The 14,843-nt window shown below is 35.3% G+C and overlaps 1 protein-coding gene across 2 annotated transcripts in view; it reads left to right on the top strand.

The window, feature by feature from the left end:
- The window catches only part of GALNT1 (polypeptide N-acetylgalactosaminyltransferase 1), a 182,833-nt gene that overhangs the window by 64,727 nt on the left and 103,263 nt on the right, over window positions 1-14,843 (top strand). For both annotated transcript variants that reach the window (XM_072605284.1, XM_072605283.1), the window contains exon 2: window positions 309-547. In XM_072605284.1, the coding sequence (XP_072461385.1) occupies window positions 409-547 (139 nt within the window). In that variant the 5' untranslated portion in view covers window positions 309-408. The remainder of the gene's footprint in view (window positions 1-308; window positions 548-14,843) is intronic.

Here is a 14,843-nt window from a genome sequence, read left to right as displayed (position 1 = left end):
TTACATTACACTCTTAAATTTTCATAACTCTCTGAAAATAAAATTAATAAATATTGAAGTAAATTGGATTGAAATGTTTCTTAAATACATGGTCTGCAGTTTTAAGTAGAAAACAATATAAATGTGGGCAAAAACAAAGCATTTACAATTAGACTTTTAGGGTAGCAATCTACTTTGAACTTCTCTTGGTCAGGTTTAGTACTAATATAAAAATTTGAAGTGAATAGTATATTAATCTTATAATTTGTTTTCTTAGTTTTCTATTTTTTGGTTAATTTGAAGTTTTTTCTTTTTTCTTGTCGTTACAGGTTGTAAAGGTGATTTCTCATAAAACTGATTTGAAGTTATCTTGGAGATATTTCTATATTTATATATTTTAAAGAATTTTTGCATTTTATTTAAAGTGCCATGAGAAAATTTGCATATTGTAAGGTGGTCCTAGCCACCTCCTTGATTTGGGTACTTCTGGATATGTTTCTGCTGCTTTACTTCAGTGACTGCAACAAATGCGATGAGAAAAAGGAGAGAGGGCTACCTGCTGGTGATGGTGAGTTAATTTTAAGAATTTTGAAAAAAATACAGCTGTAGCATGCTAAAATTATGTTTGTATATTTTATTAGTTAGTTGGGAAAATGTATGTACTTAATCTTTTAAAAAAAATTTGTTCCCAAATAAAATGATAAATTCTTGGCTTTAATGATAAATTCTTGGCTTTGTTAGGTTTTTGATGAATTCTTCCAACAGTTAAAGACAGGGAAGAATAAAATATTCAGCCTCCTTAGCTATTATCTTATTTTTATGTTTATCATTTTACTCAAATGTAAATTTAAATAGTACATTTAAAGTGGTGGGTAAATGAAGGTGATGGTTACTTCTTGACTACTACTTTAAATAAAAAATATATAGAAGTAGTCAATGATTGAATTTCTTAATACATGAAATCTTCTAGTTATATTCTCAGTTATCAACAGGAGAGACTTCTCACTCTCCTATCTCATTCCAAAGGGATAAGAAGTTTAATGATGAGAGTTCTGTGGAGAGGCCACTTTGCTAACTAGAACAACTAAGTTTTTGCCATCTACGTCAATCATGGGATCTGGTCCTGGTTGTTGAGAATACTACAACATTTGAAAAGTAGGAGTAGGATCAGCAAGAAATCTGCAAATATAAAATAAGTCTGGGTAGGTTAACTGTAGCTATCCACAAGCCATCATAGTGCAGTGCAGACCTAGCAACTTTAGTTTTAAATTCCATACATTAGAACATCATGATTTCATTAGCATATCAAGTGTTAGAATAAAAATAATTGAACCTTTATGTAACCAGTAATTCAACTGTTCAAACTTTAGCTCTTTTAATGTTGGGTTATGGAATATGTAACTCAGAGCTTTTCAAAGGAACTGTAGTGTAGCCAGTTTTTCTGTAGAAACTTCAGTGTATCTGCTATTTTAATTGAATTTATAGTCTACTTTTGGTTGCCTGCACTAGTGTGCTCACAGCTAATATAAACATGAGATAATTCTCTATGTGTTTTTTGTTTTGTTTGTAGGAAGCTTTGGTTTTTTTGAATATTTAACTTTGTGAGAGATAGGAATGGTAGATGTAGGGCTAGCTTTGAAGCAGGAAAATTTGGGTTCAGTTTCTTCCTTTGATACATAATAGCTATGTGACCATGATCAAATTATGTAAACTCTTGGGGTCTATAGGAATTCTAAAACTTATCATAAAGTTGCAAAGTTGTGAATCTGCATAAGTGAAAAGAATTTTCATTGCTGGCGTTTCCCACACCGATTAAATCACAGGTCTTTCCCACTTTCTCTCCTGATTTTAACACTTCTTTCTATTTCTGCTTAGACTTAATTTAGACTCAAAAGCCCATATATGTATGTATGAATATATATACAATATACATGTATGTGCATATGTTATATACACATGCATACATACATGTGTGACTGGTATTTTCAATCATATCTTTTTCCATATGTCTTATTTTTTTTGTGAGGCAGTTGGGGTTAAGTGACTTGACCAGTATCACACAGCTAGTAAAATGTCAAGTATCTGAGGCCAGATTTGAACTCAGGTCCTCCAGTCTCCAGGGTTGATGTTCTATCTGCTGTACCACCTTGGCACACGCTCCTCTCCTTCCCTCCTCTCCCCTCCCCTCCCCTTCCCTTTTCTCCCCTCACTTCCTCTCCTCTCCCTTCTCCCCTCCTCTCCCCTCCTTTCCCCTCCTCTTCCTCCCTCCCTCTCCTGACTACCTTCACTCTCTTCCTCACTCCCTCCCTCTCCCCTCTTTTTCCCCATATACCTTTTGTTATTCTCTCTTCCAAAGAGGATAAACTTAACTTCCTTAGATTTCTTTTACTTAAAGCTTTTTCTGCTTAAGGTTATTTTATTAACCTTTATATTTCTTTTCCTATTTTTCATTGTGAGAAACAAAAAGATAAAGAAAAAAGTCAGTTTTTATCTTTGTTCATGTCGATGCCTGTGTTCTTGTTTTTTATTTACAGTGGAGCATTTTTGTCTTTATCCTTCCATAGGTCTCTAACATTTAAAGGCAGAGTTGTTCTTATTTTGATTTTGTTGTTGTTGTTAAATTACTTCCTTAACATCTATCTCTTAACTTCCAACTTGGCTAAAATAGACATTCAGTCAATCTAGATATCTGGTGTAAATCTTGGAGTTAGAGAAAATCTGAGGTTTATGAGACAATTTTTTAAAACAAAGTTAGAGCTTTAAGCACATATTAAATGGGTTTTCTTTATTTTTACATTCGGTGTTTATGGAATTCACAGCACTTCAGGATTGATTATACTAACTAACACATTTATGTAGCACTTTGTAGTTTACAAAATGCTTTATTCCAGTTATGAAGAAATGTCTCAGGAAAAGTTTGTACAATAGATCAGCTAATCTCTCAATGAACTGAGCAACTATAATTATTAGGAAGCTTTTTCTTACTTTCAGTTGAAATTTATATGTTTATGAAATTTATCTGTTGTTGCTGCTATATTTGCAGTCTGGGGCAAAGTTCAATGATGACCTTTAAAGTACATGAATATAGCTCTCATATGTTCAGGCTCGTCATCCCTAATTCCTTATTATACCTTCTTGTATAATTCTTCTCTACTCAATTTCATGCAGGCAATACCTGTAGCTGAGCACTTTTGGCTCTTATTTCATTAAATAATTCATATTAAGTGCATACTATATGTAAGACATTCTAGGTACTAAGAATTCAAAGGTCATTAAAAAGTAACCTTGTCATTATATACCTAAATACTACTAAGAGGAATCTGATATGTATGCATAAGTGTAACCAAGGGTGGGATGTGTTGGAGACAAAGGACTCTAGAAAGATTGGTGGAGGGAGAGAGCACTTAGCTTCATATTAAGAAGTGGCACATGAGCTGGGCCTTAAAGAAAGAGACATGAAAAAAAAGACAGACCTGAGAAGGTGCATTCTACATGAGGCATAGGGAAGAGTTAGAAGTGAGTGATAACTATCTTTTAATGTGCTGTAGTGGGCCATATAATCTTTAGTTTGAAGAACAGTCAATATATTTTGGATTGAACACCAGTGTGTGTAAATGGAAGTACTCTGAAATAAGACTGCTAAAGGTAGGTTGTAACCAGATTGTACAGGACCTTAATGACAGCTTAGAGAAATTTGTTTTGTCCTGTAGGAAGTAGGCTTTTGAAGGCTATGAAGCTCAGGAAGGCTTTTGAATAAGGAAATCATATGTTAAGACTCATGCATTGTAAATATTAATATGACTATGAAGGGTACAGCAGAGGCAGTGAGATCAGCTAAGAAGCTGCTTGGTGGTCTAGGAGGGAGATAATGAGATCTTGACATAGTTTGGTAGCAGTGTAAATGTGAAAGCTATTGAAGAGATGGAATCAAAATCCCTTGGCAACTGATTAGTTTAGATAGGGTGGGAAAAGGCTAAGAAAGAATCTAGAATTACTCTGAGATTGTTGTCTGTATGCCTGAGAGGATGGTGATGTCATCACAGAAAAGTTTGAAGGCAGATTTGTGTTGGATTTGTGTTTAAGGCACTGCTGGATCATCTGTGTTAAAGATGCCTGACAGGCAGTTGGAGATGCCATGTGGAAGTTTAGGGAGGAAATTGTGGATTTTTATGGTTTTGGAAGTCAGCTTCATATAAGTGAACATTGAACTCATGAGAGTAGATATCCTTGAGATAAGAAGTTGGCCTTTGACAGGACTTTGGAAGGCACCAACACTTGACACACAAGGGAATGATAATGAAAGGAGTTTGAGAAGGAATTCATTCAGGTATGAGAAGCCAGAGAAGAGTTGTGAAAACCCACAAAAGAGAAAGCAATATTCTGGATAAGTGAAATGGAAAGAAAGATATCATTCTAAGGAATTAAGAAGTCATTGGTATCTTACCCATTATGTGACCAACAAGATGGAGGGCAAGACTTTTTTTCTGATCCTCATGACATCTCAGACCTCTCCCCAACAGAAATTATGCACCAAACAAAGCAATCTCAGCTGTCTTCCCTGGCCTTTGACACTTAAAATAAAAATCCCATGGACAGTGTCAACTCAGAATTAATCAGAACTTCCGCTGCCAACATTTTACAAGTGGGCGTAAGACTACCTTAAAAATGATTAAAGTCACTGTAGAGAAATAGTACTGTGTTTACAGCAAGGAGGGGGGAATCATAACTTAGGAGAACCAATATTAGAAACAAATGAAGGAAAATATAAGCCTAACTCATAATTTTAAACGTGAATGAATGAATGAATGAATGAATTTATTAACAGCAAGTGTGACAGATTGATTAAGAAAACAAAACCCTACAATTTGTTTCTTATCAGGAAAACATTTATAAAAGCAATAAAATTGAGGGAGTGGAAATTTATCATTTTTATTATCATTGTTATTATTATTATTTACTCTGCATCAAGGGAATTCAAAAAAACAGAAGTTGCAGTTGTGCTGTATCACAAAGCAAAAACCAACATTCAAAAAACAAAAGTAGTAAGCAAGGAAATTGCATTACGCTAAAAGGAATACTGCATACTTATATGCTCCAAATGCCTTAGCATCCAAATTCATTAAGGAAACAATAACTGAGTAACTAGAATACACAGGCAATAATACAATAGTGACAAGAGACTTCAATTTTGGATAAACTAATAGAAATCTAACAGAAAAAATATGGAACTGAATCTTTGATGGCAAGTCGCACCAAAGAAACAAATGAGAGAACAATAGATTGTGAATGCAAATAAACAGAAAGGAGAAACAGTCTAAAAGAAACAAAAAACTAACATTAGAAGAAAGTATGTTCACTATGAAAGCAAAACATACTGATTTTGAAGACAGGATACATAGAGACAACCACAGGATCAGAGGTCCCCCAGAAAAACACGACAAGATGAAAAAAATTGAACTCCATAATGCAAGAAATAATACAAGAAAACTGTCAGAACTTCTGAACATAGAAAATGAAATTCTGATTGAAAAAATTTGCAGATTGTCTTCAAGAAATACTCAAAGCTACACACTAAAATACAAATAGTGGTTAAATTTAACAGTTCAATTCAGAAGCACCAAGTTCTGCACACATTCAGGAGAAAGACCTTCAGATACAAAGGAAAAAATATTCAAACACCACAAGACTATTCTGCACCCACCAGAAAGCAGGAAGGAATGGAATGTTTTCCATAGAATAACAATGGAACTCAGGATGCAGTCCAGAGTGACCTACCGTGCAAATACGAGTTAAACTGTAAATGAAAAAAGATTCAGTAATAAAGAGGCATTTGAAACAGTTGAGAAAGAAAACCAGAACTGAAGATACTATTTGTTTTTGGACAAATGCAGAAAGAATGAATAAATGTAGTAGCTAAGGACAGAAAAAACAACAGAGAGAACAGTAAGAGACTTTTTTCTAAATATGTACAAGGAGACAAATGAAGGCAGAAGTAGAAGTCTGATGGGAGTAGCTAGCAGTGAAGAAACAGGCCCAGGGGGCATTGTGAACAGAATCTGGTGACATCCTACCTACCTACAGGTGAATCAGTGCTTTTTGTGGGATTGCAATGAAACATGGAAAGCTCCATGATAAAGAGAGGAGGAAGAAAGGCGGTAGAGAGAAATGTGTGATGTGCCTAGGTCAAAACAAGGGCTAGTGATGAGGGGAACGTGATCCTTGTGGTCTCATTAAGAGAAGAGTCAGCAACACAGTGGATGGAAGGAAAGGGGAGAAATTGAAAAAGGGGAGGGGGAAGGAAGGATACCTTAGTTTGTTGGGGGTGGGGTTATTGTGGTTCACTGATGAAAATTCCCCTGGGTAAAGATGGTGTGTTGGGAATTGTCTGCCAGAATGGAGACGGTGTGCTGGGTATTGTCTGTGGGGTTTTGATGCTTGAAAATACTACTTTTCTTGCCTCAGAAATGGAGGGGTTAGACTAGGTAGAAATAAACGAGAGCAGCAGTTCCAGGCATAAGGAACAGCAAAAAAAATCATTGGAGCTTAGAAATGGAGAGTCTTTTCCTGGAATGACAAGGAGGCTAGTCTGACTGGATTGGAGAATATGTGGCAGGGAATAAGGTATAAGATGATCTGGGAAGGTAGGGGAGAATGAACTAGATGATGAAGTGCTATGAATACCAAACAGAGGATGTTCTATTTTGTCCTATAGGTGATAGAAAACCACTAGAGTTTATTGAGTATTTATGGGGCGGGTGACTTGATTGGGCCTATGTTTTAGGAAAATTACTTTGGAAACTGAATGGAGGATAGATTGGAGTGTTGTTCATCCTTCTATTTTGAAGAGGACCAGTGACATCATTGGGTGATTTCTTGACTTGTGTGTGAATTGGATTTAGGTGAGTCAGCATTGTACTATCGTACAAAGTTGTCAGCTTCACTCTTCTTGACTTACAGAAGTCCTAAACAGAAGCAACAAGACAATTCGTGGCCTCACTAAGAGTACATTGTAATGGAGGAGGTCAGCATATAAATGGGCAGCTGAAAAATTAGTACGAGAAGGGGAAGAAATAGGGCTATGGTGGATAAGTCTGGACTGACAGTCGTTATTGACTTCTTCCAAAATGGAGGTTCCTGGAAGAACTCATTAGTAGCAGAAGGGGCTTACATGAGCTGAATGAAGAGACAGTGGAGGCCCCCCAAATGGGGAAGAGTTGTATCTTGTTAGGATCTCTGGAATGATAATGATAAGATAGATGCCTGCATAATAAAGAAATGATTTATATAAGGGTAAACTATATTGGTCCAAATCTGGGCCGTAATTTCGGTCATAGTTTTTCCCTAAGGCTAGCTTATATGAAATCACTGCTATTTTTGTGTTCTTGGTTTAAAAAAAATTATTTAGGACTGTCTTTTCAGACCAATGCAGTAAAAGAAAATCCTTGAATCAGTACAGAATAAGTTTCTGTAGAAGGCATTCCATATCAAAATATATAATGAGTATAAGTCTGGTTTTTCCAAGTTAGATTCCTAAGAGCTTATTATCCTGCTTTTTATAGAAGTAATCAGAAACATTTAGTATTTAAATTACCAGTTATACACACATTCAGCACATAGTGTGAAAGCTTTCTAGGATTTATCTAAATTTAACAAGGCAGTATAATAACTAATCACAATTTAATTTTATTTCATGTTGAGTAGACCTTCGATGGGAGGCTCTACAAGAGACAACAAGTGCACAGGATAAGAGGGCTTAGATGAATTGCAATTTATTCTGATTGAGGGAACATCAAACCATGAGATTATAGATCCTTGAAACTTGATTTAATATTGTAATTAATTAATATTAATATCACAGGAGAGGATGTGTGAGGACCATGTCACAGGGGTGGGGAACCTGGGACCTCAAGGCCACATGTGACCCTCTAGGTCCCCAAGCATGGCCCTTTGACTGAATCCAAACTTCCCAGAACAATCTCCTTAATAAAAAAAGGATTTATTCTGTAAAACTTGTACTCAGTCAAAAGGCCACACCAAAGGACCTAGAAAACCACATATGGCCTCAAGGACATAGGTTCCTGGACCATGAGATCAGATCCTAATCCCTCTAAGCCCCAAGATGAAAAGCCATAGAAAGACTCCTTGGGACTAGGGAAACCAAGGCTTTGAGGCCAAGAATCCAGAGGATTGTGGGATAGGGATTTTACAATGTTGAAGGTAGACTGCCTAAAGCATTGAGATAAGTGCTATAATCTTATGTATTAATTAAAAGTAGTGTAGCACCAGTGTTAAAATGATCAACAGATCATCAGCAATAAGTTATCTCTAAGGCTGTTGGTTTTCATCCCTTTATTGTTAAAAGGTTTTGTGGGAGAGAAACAGTGAATGAAAATGTCTTAACTTCGGAATTTGGGGGATGGTTGGACCAGGGAGTGATGTTTTATCTTTATGCCTTCCTCTCTCTCAAATAGCCAGAGAGTTTCCTCTCTGAAACAGCTTACCTTATTGCTTATGGTTTTGCAGTGGATGTGGTTGTCTGTTGCTGAAAGGTTTTTTTTTTGTTTTTTTTTTATTGCTTCTGCCTTTCATGTGCATGTTTTGTGGTAATACTACTTTTTCCTTAAATCCATGCTTTGGGATTTGTTTATGGGGAACCATCATAGCTTGTTGAGCAGAGGAGTAACGTATTTAAAGTGTTCTTTTTAGGAAAGTAAATCTGATGGAAGTATGCCAAAAAAAAAAAAAATTGTAGAGGGAAAGAGGCAGGAGGCAGAAGGACCGGGATTCTTTTGCCAATATGGCAATAAGAACTGGAACGGTAGCCATGGAAATATAAAAGAAGAGGATGCAGAGGAGAATTAGAAGCAGACAAATTTAATATACAAATTTTTAATATACAAATTTAATAAGGAAGATTTCAAAAAAGAAGTTTTGAGCATATATAGTGAGATTAATAATAATAGAGAAAGTCAAGAAATGAAAAAGCTGCTTTGGAGGATAAATCATGAGATTGATTTTAAATACTTTGAGATTAGAGTTTAAAGTTTGAGATACTAGCATATCATCTAGATACAGGTTATCAGTAGGTGGTTGGAAATAAAAGACGGAAGCTCAAGAAAAAGGTTAGTGTGGGGAGAGTTATTAAATTGGGAGTCATTTACATAAAGATGATAGTTTAAAGTAGTATTTCTCAGTGTGACTTAATGTTTGTGGAAGAAAATGAAGACTTTTGTGTTCTAATGGTTTTTTTGTGTAGCTTCTGAAAAACAAGACCTAGGGTTTTTATATACCCACATGATTGAATTTGCAAGTGACTAAATAAAGATATTCCCTGTGCTCTTGCCTAGTAAATTGTTTGGGTATTTAGGAATCTGTAGCTCATAATTTGGAAACCACTAAATAAGATGATCTTCAAAGCATACTTTTCACATTCTCTGATTCTGAATGTTTTTGAGTTATGGAAAAACTCAAATAATAAATCCTTCAAAGAATATGATTTTTATAGAGGTAAGAAGACAAATTGAGAGTTGTCCATGCAAAGAGGGACTGGTTTTTGGTTTTTTTTTTTGGCCTTTTTTGTGTTTAGAACATTTAGATCTAAATACAGTGCCTGGCATATAGTAAGTACTTAATAAATGCTTGTTGACTGGTTAAAAAAAATTAACTAAACTCAGATAGAAATATGGGCCAGATCTAAGTCAATATGTTGTTCATTTACTGACTTCTGTTTTAAAATGTAATGTTATCTATGTTTTATTGTATTTTTATTTTTTTTGTGAAGTGTTTCTTTATTACATTTTAATCTTGTCTCTATCCATTAAAGAGTGTTGAGGACTACATACCCCATGTTTGACAGCTCTGCCTCACATTAATGGAATCCCTTGTCTACAAAAAAAAGAAACCAAAACCTGAAATATCACGAGGCAGCTATGAAAACAAACTGTTGTTCATACATTTAAACAAGATGCTTCTAATTATGCCATCACTATTTTTGTCCTTAGAAGGGTAATAGGTAGAATATGAGAATTAATTTCCTAGGAGTCTTCCATTTCTTCAACCACAGTTCCCATTATCTTTCTGTCTTTTAACAGGTAAAAAGAATTCACTCTAAGTTAAACTCTCTTCACATTGGCAGGCAGTATCTTCCTAAGTTCAAAGAAAAGTTTTGCCTCTTGAAACATATTTTACTTTTAATAAAAGGAAGTTAAAAATGATCTAGTTAAGTGTCACTGTTTCCCCTTCATGGAAATTGGTAGGAACTTTTTTTTTTTTTGGATGATATAAAATCTGTTAACTTTTGGGATTTTTCTTTTAATCATCTCATTTTAAATACTCTTTTCTAGTAGGAAAGAAAATTACAAATGTTCAAAAATTGAATTGAGTTTTTATTTTAATGGCTTTGAAAGTGTAATTTTATGTATATGGGCCATTAGAATTGTTTTCTTTGGAAAATTGCAAAGTTCTTTTAAATGCCCAAACTTCTTCATGAAATGAAGGCTCATCTTCTTAAGCAAGTATTCATCTGATGATGTTATATACTTGTGAGTTATGGAACACTACAGTCTAAAGAATTTAAGTTGAAGAGTAACCAAAGGGCAATAGAAAGATGCATGATAGTATGAACAGACTGCCCCACATTATGAAGTTATAAAGGGAAAGCATTGCGAAAGATGCCAAGAGAGAACTACATGACCACAAAAAGAAGGTCATACAGTAAGAGGGATTAATGGACAGCTCAAATTCTTCATTGATCTTGTAGTGCTAGAATTCAAAAAGCACCCACAGAACTTTAGGATCTTCTTCCCCCAATACCAGATTTATGGTAGGACAAAAATCACACTGAAGGGGCAGTCATGGATGGGTAACTGTCAACATCATTGGAATGGATCTTGTACCTATGAGAAAATAAATCATTGAAGTATTCAAGTACATTCCATAGTGCCTTGGTTTGTGGGGTTTGTCTGCCTCTGATATCATTTTAAAAATTCTTATTTAAAATAAAAACATTTATTGATGTTTTTTGTTTTTATGGAACAGTAATTTTACAGAATTCCATTTCAGTTTTCTTATAGTAGTTTTTTCCCCCTATGTACATTGTTGTCATTTTTGCATTGTTTTCCTGGTTCTTATTTTACTTTTCTTCAGTTCATATGTCTTTCTGTATTGTCATATATTAATAACTTCTTAAAGACCTGTTTTCATTACATTCATGTCATACTATACCTTTTTTAGCTACTCCCCAGTCAATTGACATCAACTTTGTTTTCAGTTCTTTGCTTCTACAAAAAGTCCTGCTAAAAATATTTTGATATTTATTGGGTCCTTCTTTTTATCATGGATCTTCTTGGAGTATTACCTAGTAGCAAAATCTTAAGGTCAGAAGATATGTACATTTTAGTAACTTTTTTTGAATAATTCTGAATTGCTTTAAAAAATTCATAGCTTCAGTGATAGTACTTTAGTGTGCTTACTTTTCCATACCATGCCCCATCCCCAACATTGACTAGTCCCATCTTTTGTATATTAGTGCTGTGATTTCTTTTTAACTCTTTAGTTTTTAAGAGTTTTAAAAAACAGTAATATAAATACCTTTTTGTCTTCAAAAGAGCCCACTTTTATACTAGTCACTACCCAGCCAGCTTTATCATCATCTGCTTAGGGGAATGCAAAATTGACCCAAGGAAGAAAGATTTTTTGGGGAGGAGAGGGACTTAAAATTAGCTAAGTTAATACTTAAATCTGTTATGATGTACTGAATTGATTATATGTAACTCATGTATTATATTTAACTTAGGGACACTTTATGTACTTGCTCTTTGTTGAATGTCTAACAAAATATTTCTCAATAGAAATTTAAAATTGTATCTAATGTGAGTTAGTATTTTGTACATAGTACTTTGATGCTACACTAATTATGTTATTTTACAGTTTATTCTTGCTTAATAATATAATTTTCCACATTTTGTCCATTTTTACTTTGTAGGAACAATTACTTTACTTTATATTTTCTATTACGTTTAGTTGAATTGTACTGAAATCTAGATAATTTTATTTCATTCTCTTTCTACCCTAACATAACCTGAACATTGCTACTAATAGAACTTTCCTAATCTATTTGCTCTGAATATTATCGCTTCTCTGCTTAGAAATCTTTAATAGCTCTTCATTGACTGCCTGTTAAATCACAAGCATGTTAACCTAACATTTAAGCCTATCCACAGTCTGGTTGTAGCATAGCTTTCCAGGCTTATCTCACGATTTCCAATTTTATATTCTTATACTTTGTTTTAAACATATTCTACTACTCATCAGCTCTGTTTCTTATAGTTCCCCATTCCGATGTCTCATGCCTTCAGTGGATTTTCTCATCTCCTCCAACTCAAACTATTGAAATCCTTTCTTTCAAGGCCCAATTCAGATGTCCCAGTGATTCTTTCTCTGATTTCCTTATTAGGAAATTATTTCCTCCTTCTTATACTTTTTTCTGTTCTAATTTGCATTAGAGTTATTTGTGCATAACTTTATTCTTTCTAGGAAATTATAATTTCCTTAATGGTAGCCAGTATGTCTGACACCTGTATGTTGTCTTTTTTTCATAATGAATAATTAATACATGCTAGAGAATTTTTTTTGAAGTTTTGAACAGGCTGCAGTAGTGGTAGTAGGCTGCTGTGTGGGAGTTCCCTAGTTAGTCAACTATTGCCCATTTGGTGAACTGGAAGCCATCTCTGGTCCTTCATTTTAGATCACTGGACCTGAGGTCAGGAAGATCTGAGTTCAAATCTTGCCCCACATGATTAATATGAGACCTTGCACACACACACACACACACACACACACACACAGTATATTTCATCTTGGACCCTCAGTTTCCTCATCTATAAAATAGAGATAATTAGCGTCTATCTTGGGGGGTTATTGTGAGGATAAAATGAGATAATATTTGTTTAAAGCTATTTGCAAACCAAAACGCACTTTATACATGATGATGATGATTGCCCTGTGGAATTTACCCTTTGGTATGTATATTTGGGACAGACAGTATAAATGGGCTGTGGGACAGACAGGTCCAGAGTTAAGAAAATAGACTGTATTGCTTTTGAGAGACTGTGAAACTTTTACTGATACCAAGCTTCCCATGAAAGCAAAGGCCCAGCTTTTCATTGCTAACATTTTATGAACATGGCATTGAAACCTGTAACTTCACAGCCTCTGAAGAACTAAAAATGAGTATCACACAGAAGTCAATGAATAGGTGGTACATATGGTTTGAGAGGAACTCTGAAACAGAACACAAGAAATGTAATCAAGGAATTATGCAACAGGAAGAGCTGATGAATGGGCTAGTCCTGTGGCAAGAGTGAGGGATTACAGCCTTTTCATTGTGAAGAGAAAGTAAGGAAAGCCTCTATCCCAAATCATTGGGGCCCTCTTGTGTTGAACTTTTGAGAAAACATGGACAAGAGTTGCATAGTATTGTCAGGCATAATAGATTGGTTGCATTTGGCATTATTAGAGGTAACCCCCAAATTTATGAGGTTATAGATCAATTTAAGTAAGTATGAGACTCTAAAAAACAAAGTTGTTGTATGACTTTTTTGGCTAGTGGTGATTATACCCTTTAGAATGTAAGTTCCTAGAGAGTAGGATTCCTAGTCAAAAGGGACTCATTTGTTCTTATTGTTCAGTTCTGGTATTTAGAAGAGTAATTGGCACAGAGCAGAAACTTAGTAAATACATGCTTGATTATTTCAATTGCAAATGTGATTCCAAAGGCATATAAATGTAAAAGACCAGAGAAATTAAGGTCACTGATAGTAGGAATTGTTTGTATTCACTGTATTTGTATCCCTAAGGCCAAGTAGTGCCTAGAACATAGGTGGGCAGTTGGTAAATGTTTGTTGAGAAATAAATAGACCACTTCTCATTTCTTCTGCCTGTTGAAGTAGTATTTTTTTCTTTTAAGTTCAGGTCAGGTGCCACTTCTTTTGCTCCAATTTGAAAAGTGTTCTTTTTCCTCAAGTATTCTTATAGCATTGTTCATATCTTGAATTTTCCCATATCATAGTTTCTAATAGTTGTAAGCTTCATGAACGCAAGAACAGTATCAATTTACTTTTGTGACCTCAGTACCTAGCATCATGTCTTGTAGAGTGTGTGAGATACAGCAACACTTACTCAAATTAAATTCAGAGGCTCTCAAGGTAGAAGGCAAAAAGGAATTTATTACAATCTCATGAGAAGGGGCACTTCCCATGAGGCTATGGGTGGTGTCAGCAAGGGAGTGCACCTGAGCAGAGTGGAGTACAACATTTTATAGTCCCTAATGTAGAAGCCCACTGGCCTCTCTTCCTATTGGCTGGGAATCCAGGCGTATGGTCTAAGTGTGGGAATCTACCCCAGAGACAAAGAACACGGAAAGGATCGTTGCTCACCAATGAAAGTTTTTGTTACCAGATATGGAACTAAAGGGAAGAGTGCTGATGTGGCATTAAGGGGGTGGTGAAGGGGAAGTGAAGGGGAGGAGGGGGCGGCAGCATTGTGTGACTACAGTGACTGGAACTTTGGTGATTCTCCTCCATCCTGGAGCATTTTATTTGCCTGAGGGGTTACTTAGCTATTTTAGCTTTTGCAGGAAGGGTGGGGGTTTGAGGAAATTCATTCCTGAAGGGTCTTCACTTACCCTGAGTTCACTTAATCCTTCCTTTTATTTTTGTCCCTCTGAAGACCCCTCACACCACTCTCGGAAGGCTGCCTCTGCTAAATCATCCTCCCTATCTCCTTCTCCACTGTCTTCGATTGGTGTCCAGCCTTGGCTCTTTAGGACCATGAGTCTAATCGATCCTTCAGCTTTAGTTTCTGGC

The sequence above is a fragment of the Notamacropus eugenii genome, chromosome 4 (genome assembly GCF_028372415.1).
Source record: "Notamacropus eugenii isolate mMacEug1 chromosome 4, mMacEug1.pri_v2, whole genome shotgun sequence".
In the NCBI taxonomy this organism is placed as follows: Eukaryota; Metazoa; Chordata; class Mammalia; order Diprotodontia; family Macropodidae; genus Notamacropus; species Notamacropus eugenii.
The sequence above is the reverse complement of the archived record's forward strand: the minus strand, read 5'-3'. Positions and strand labels throughout refer to the sequence as shown.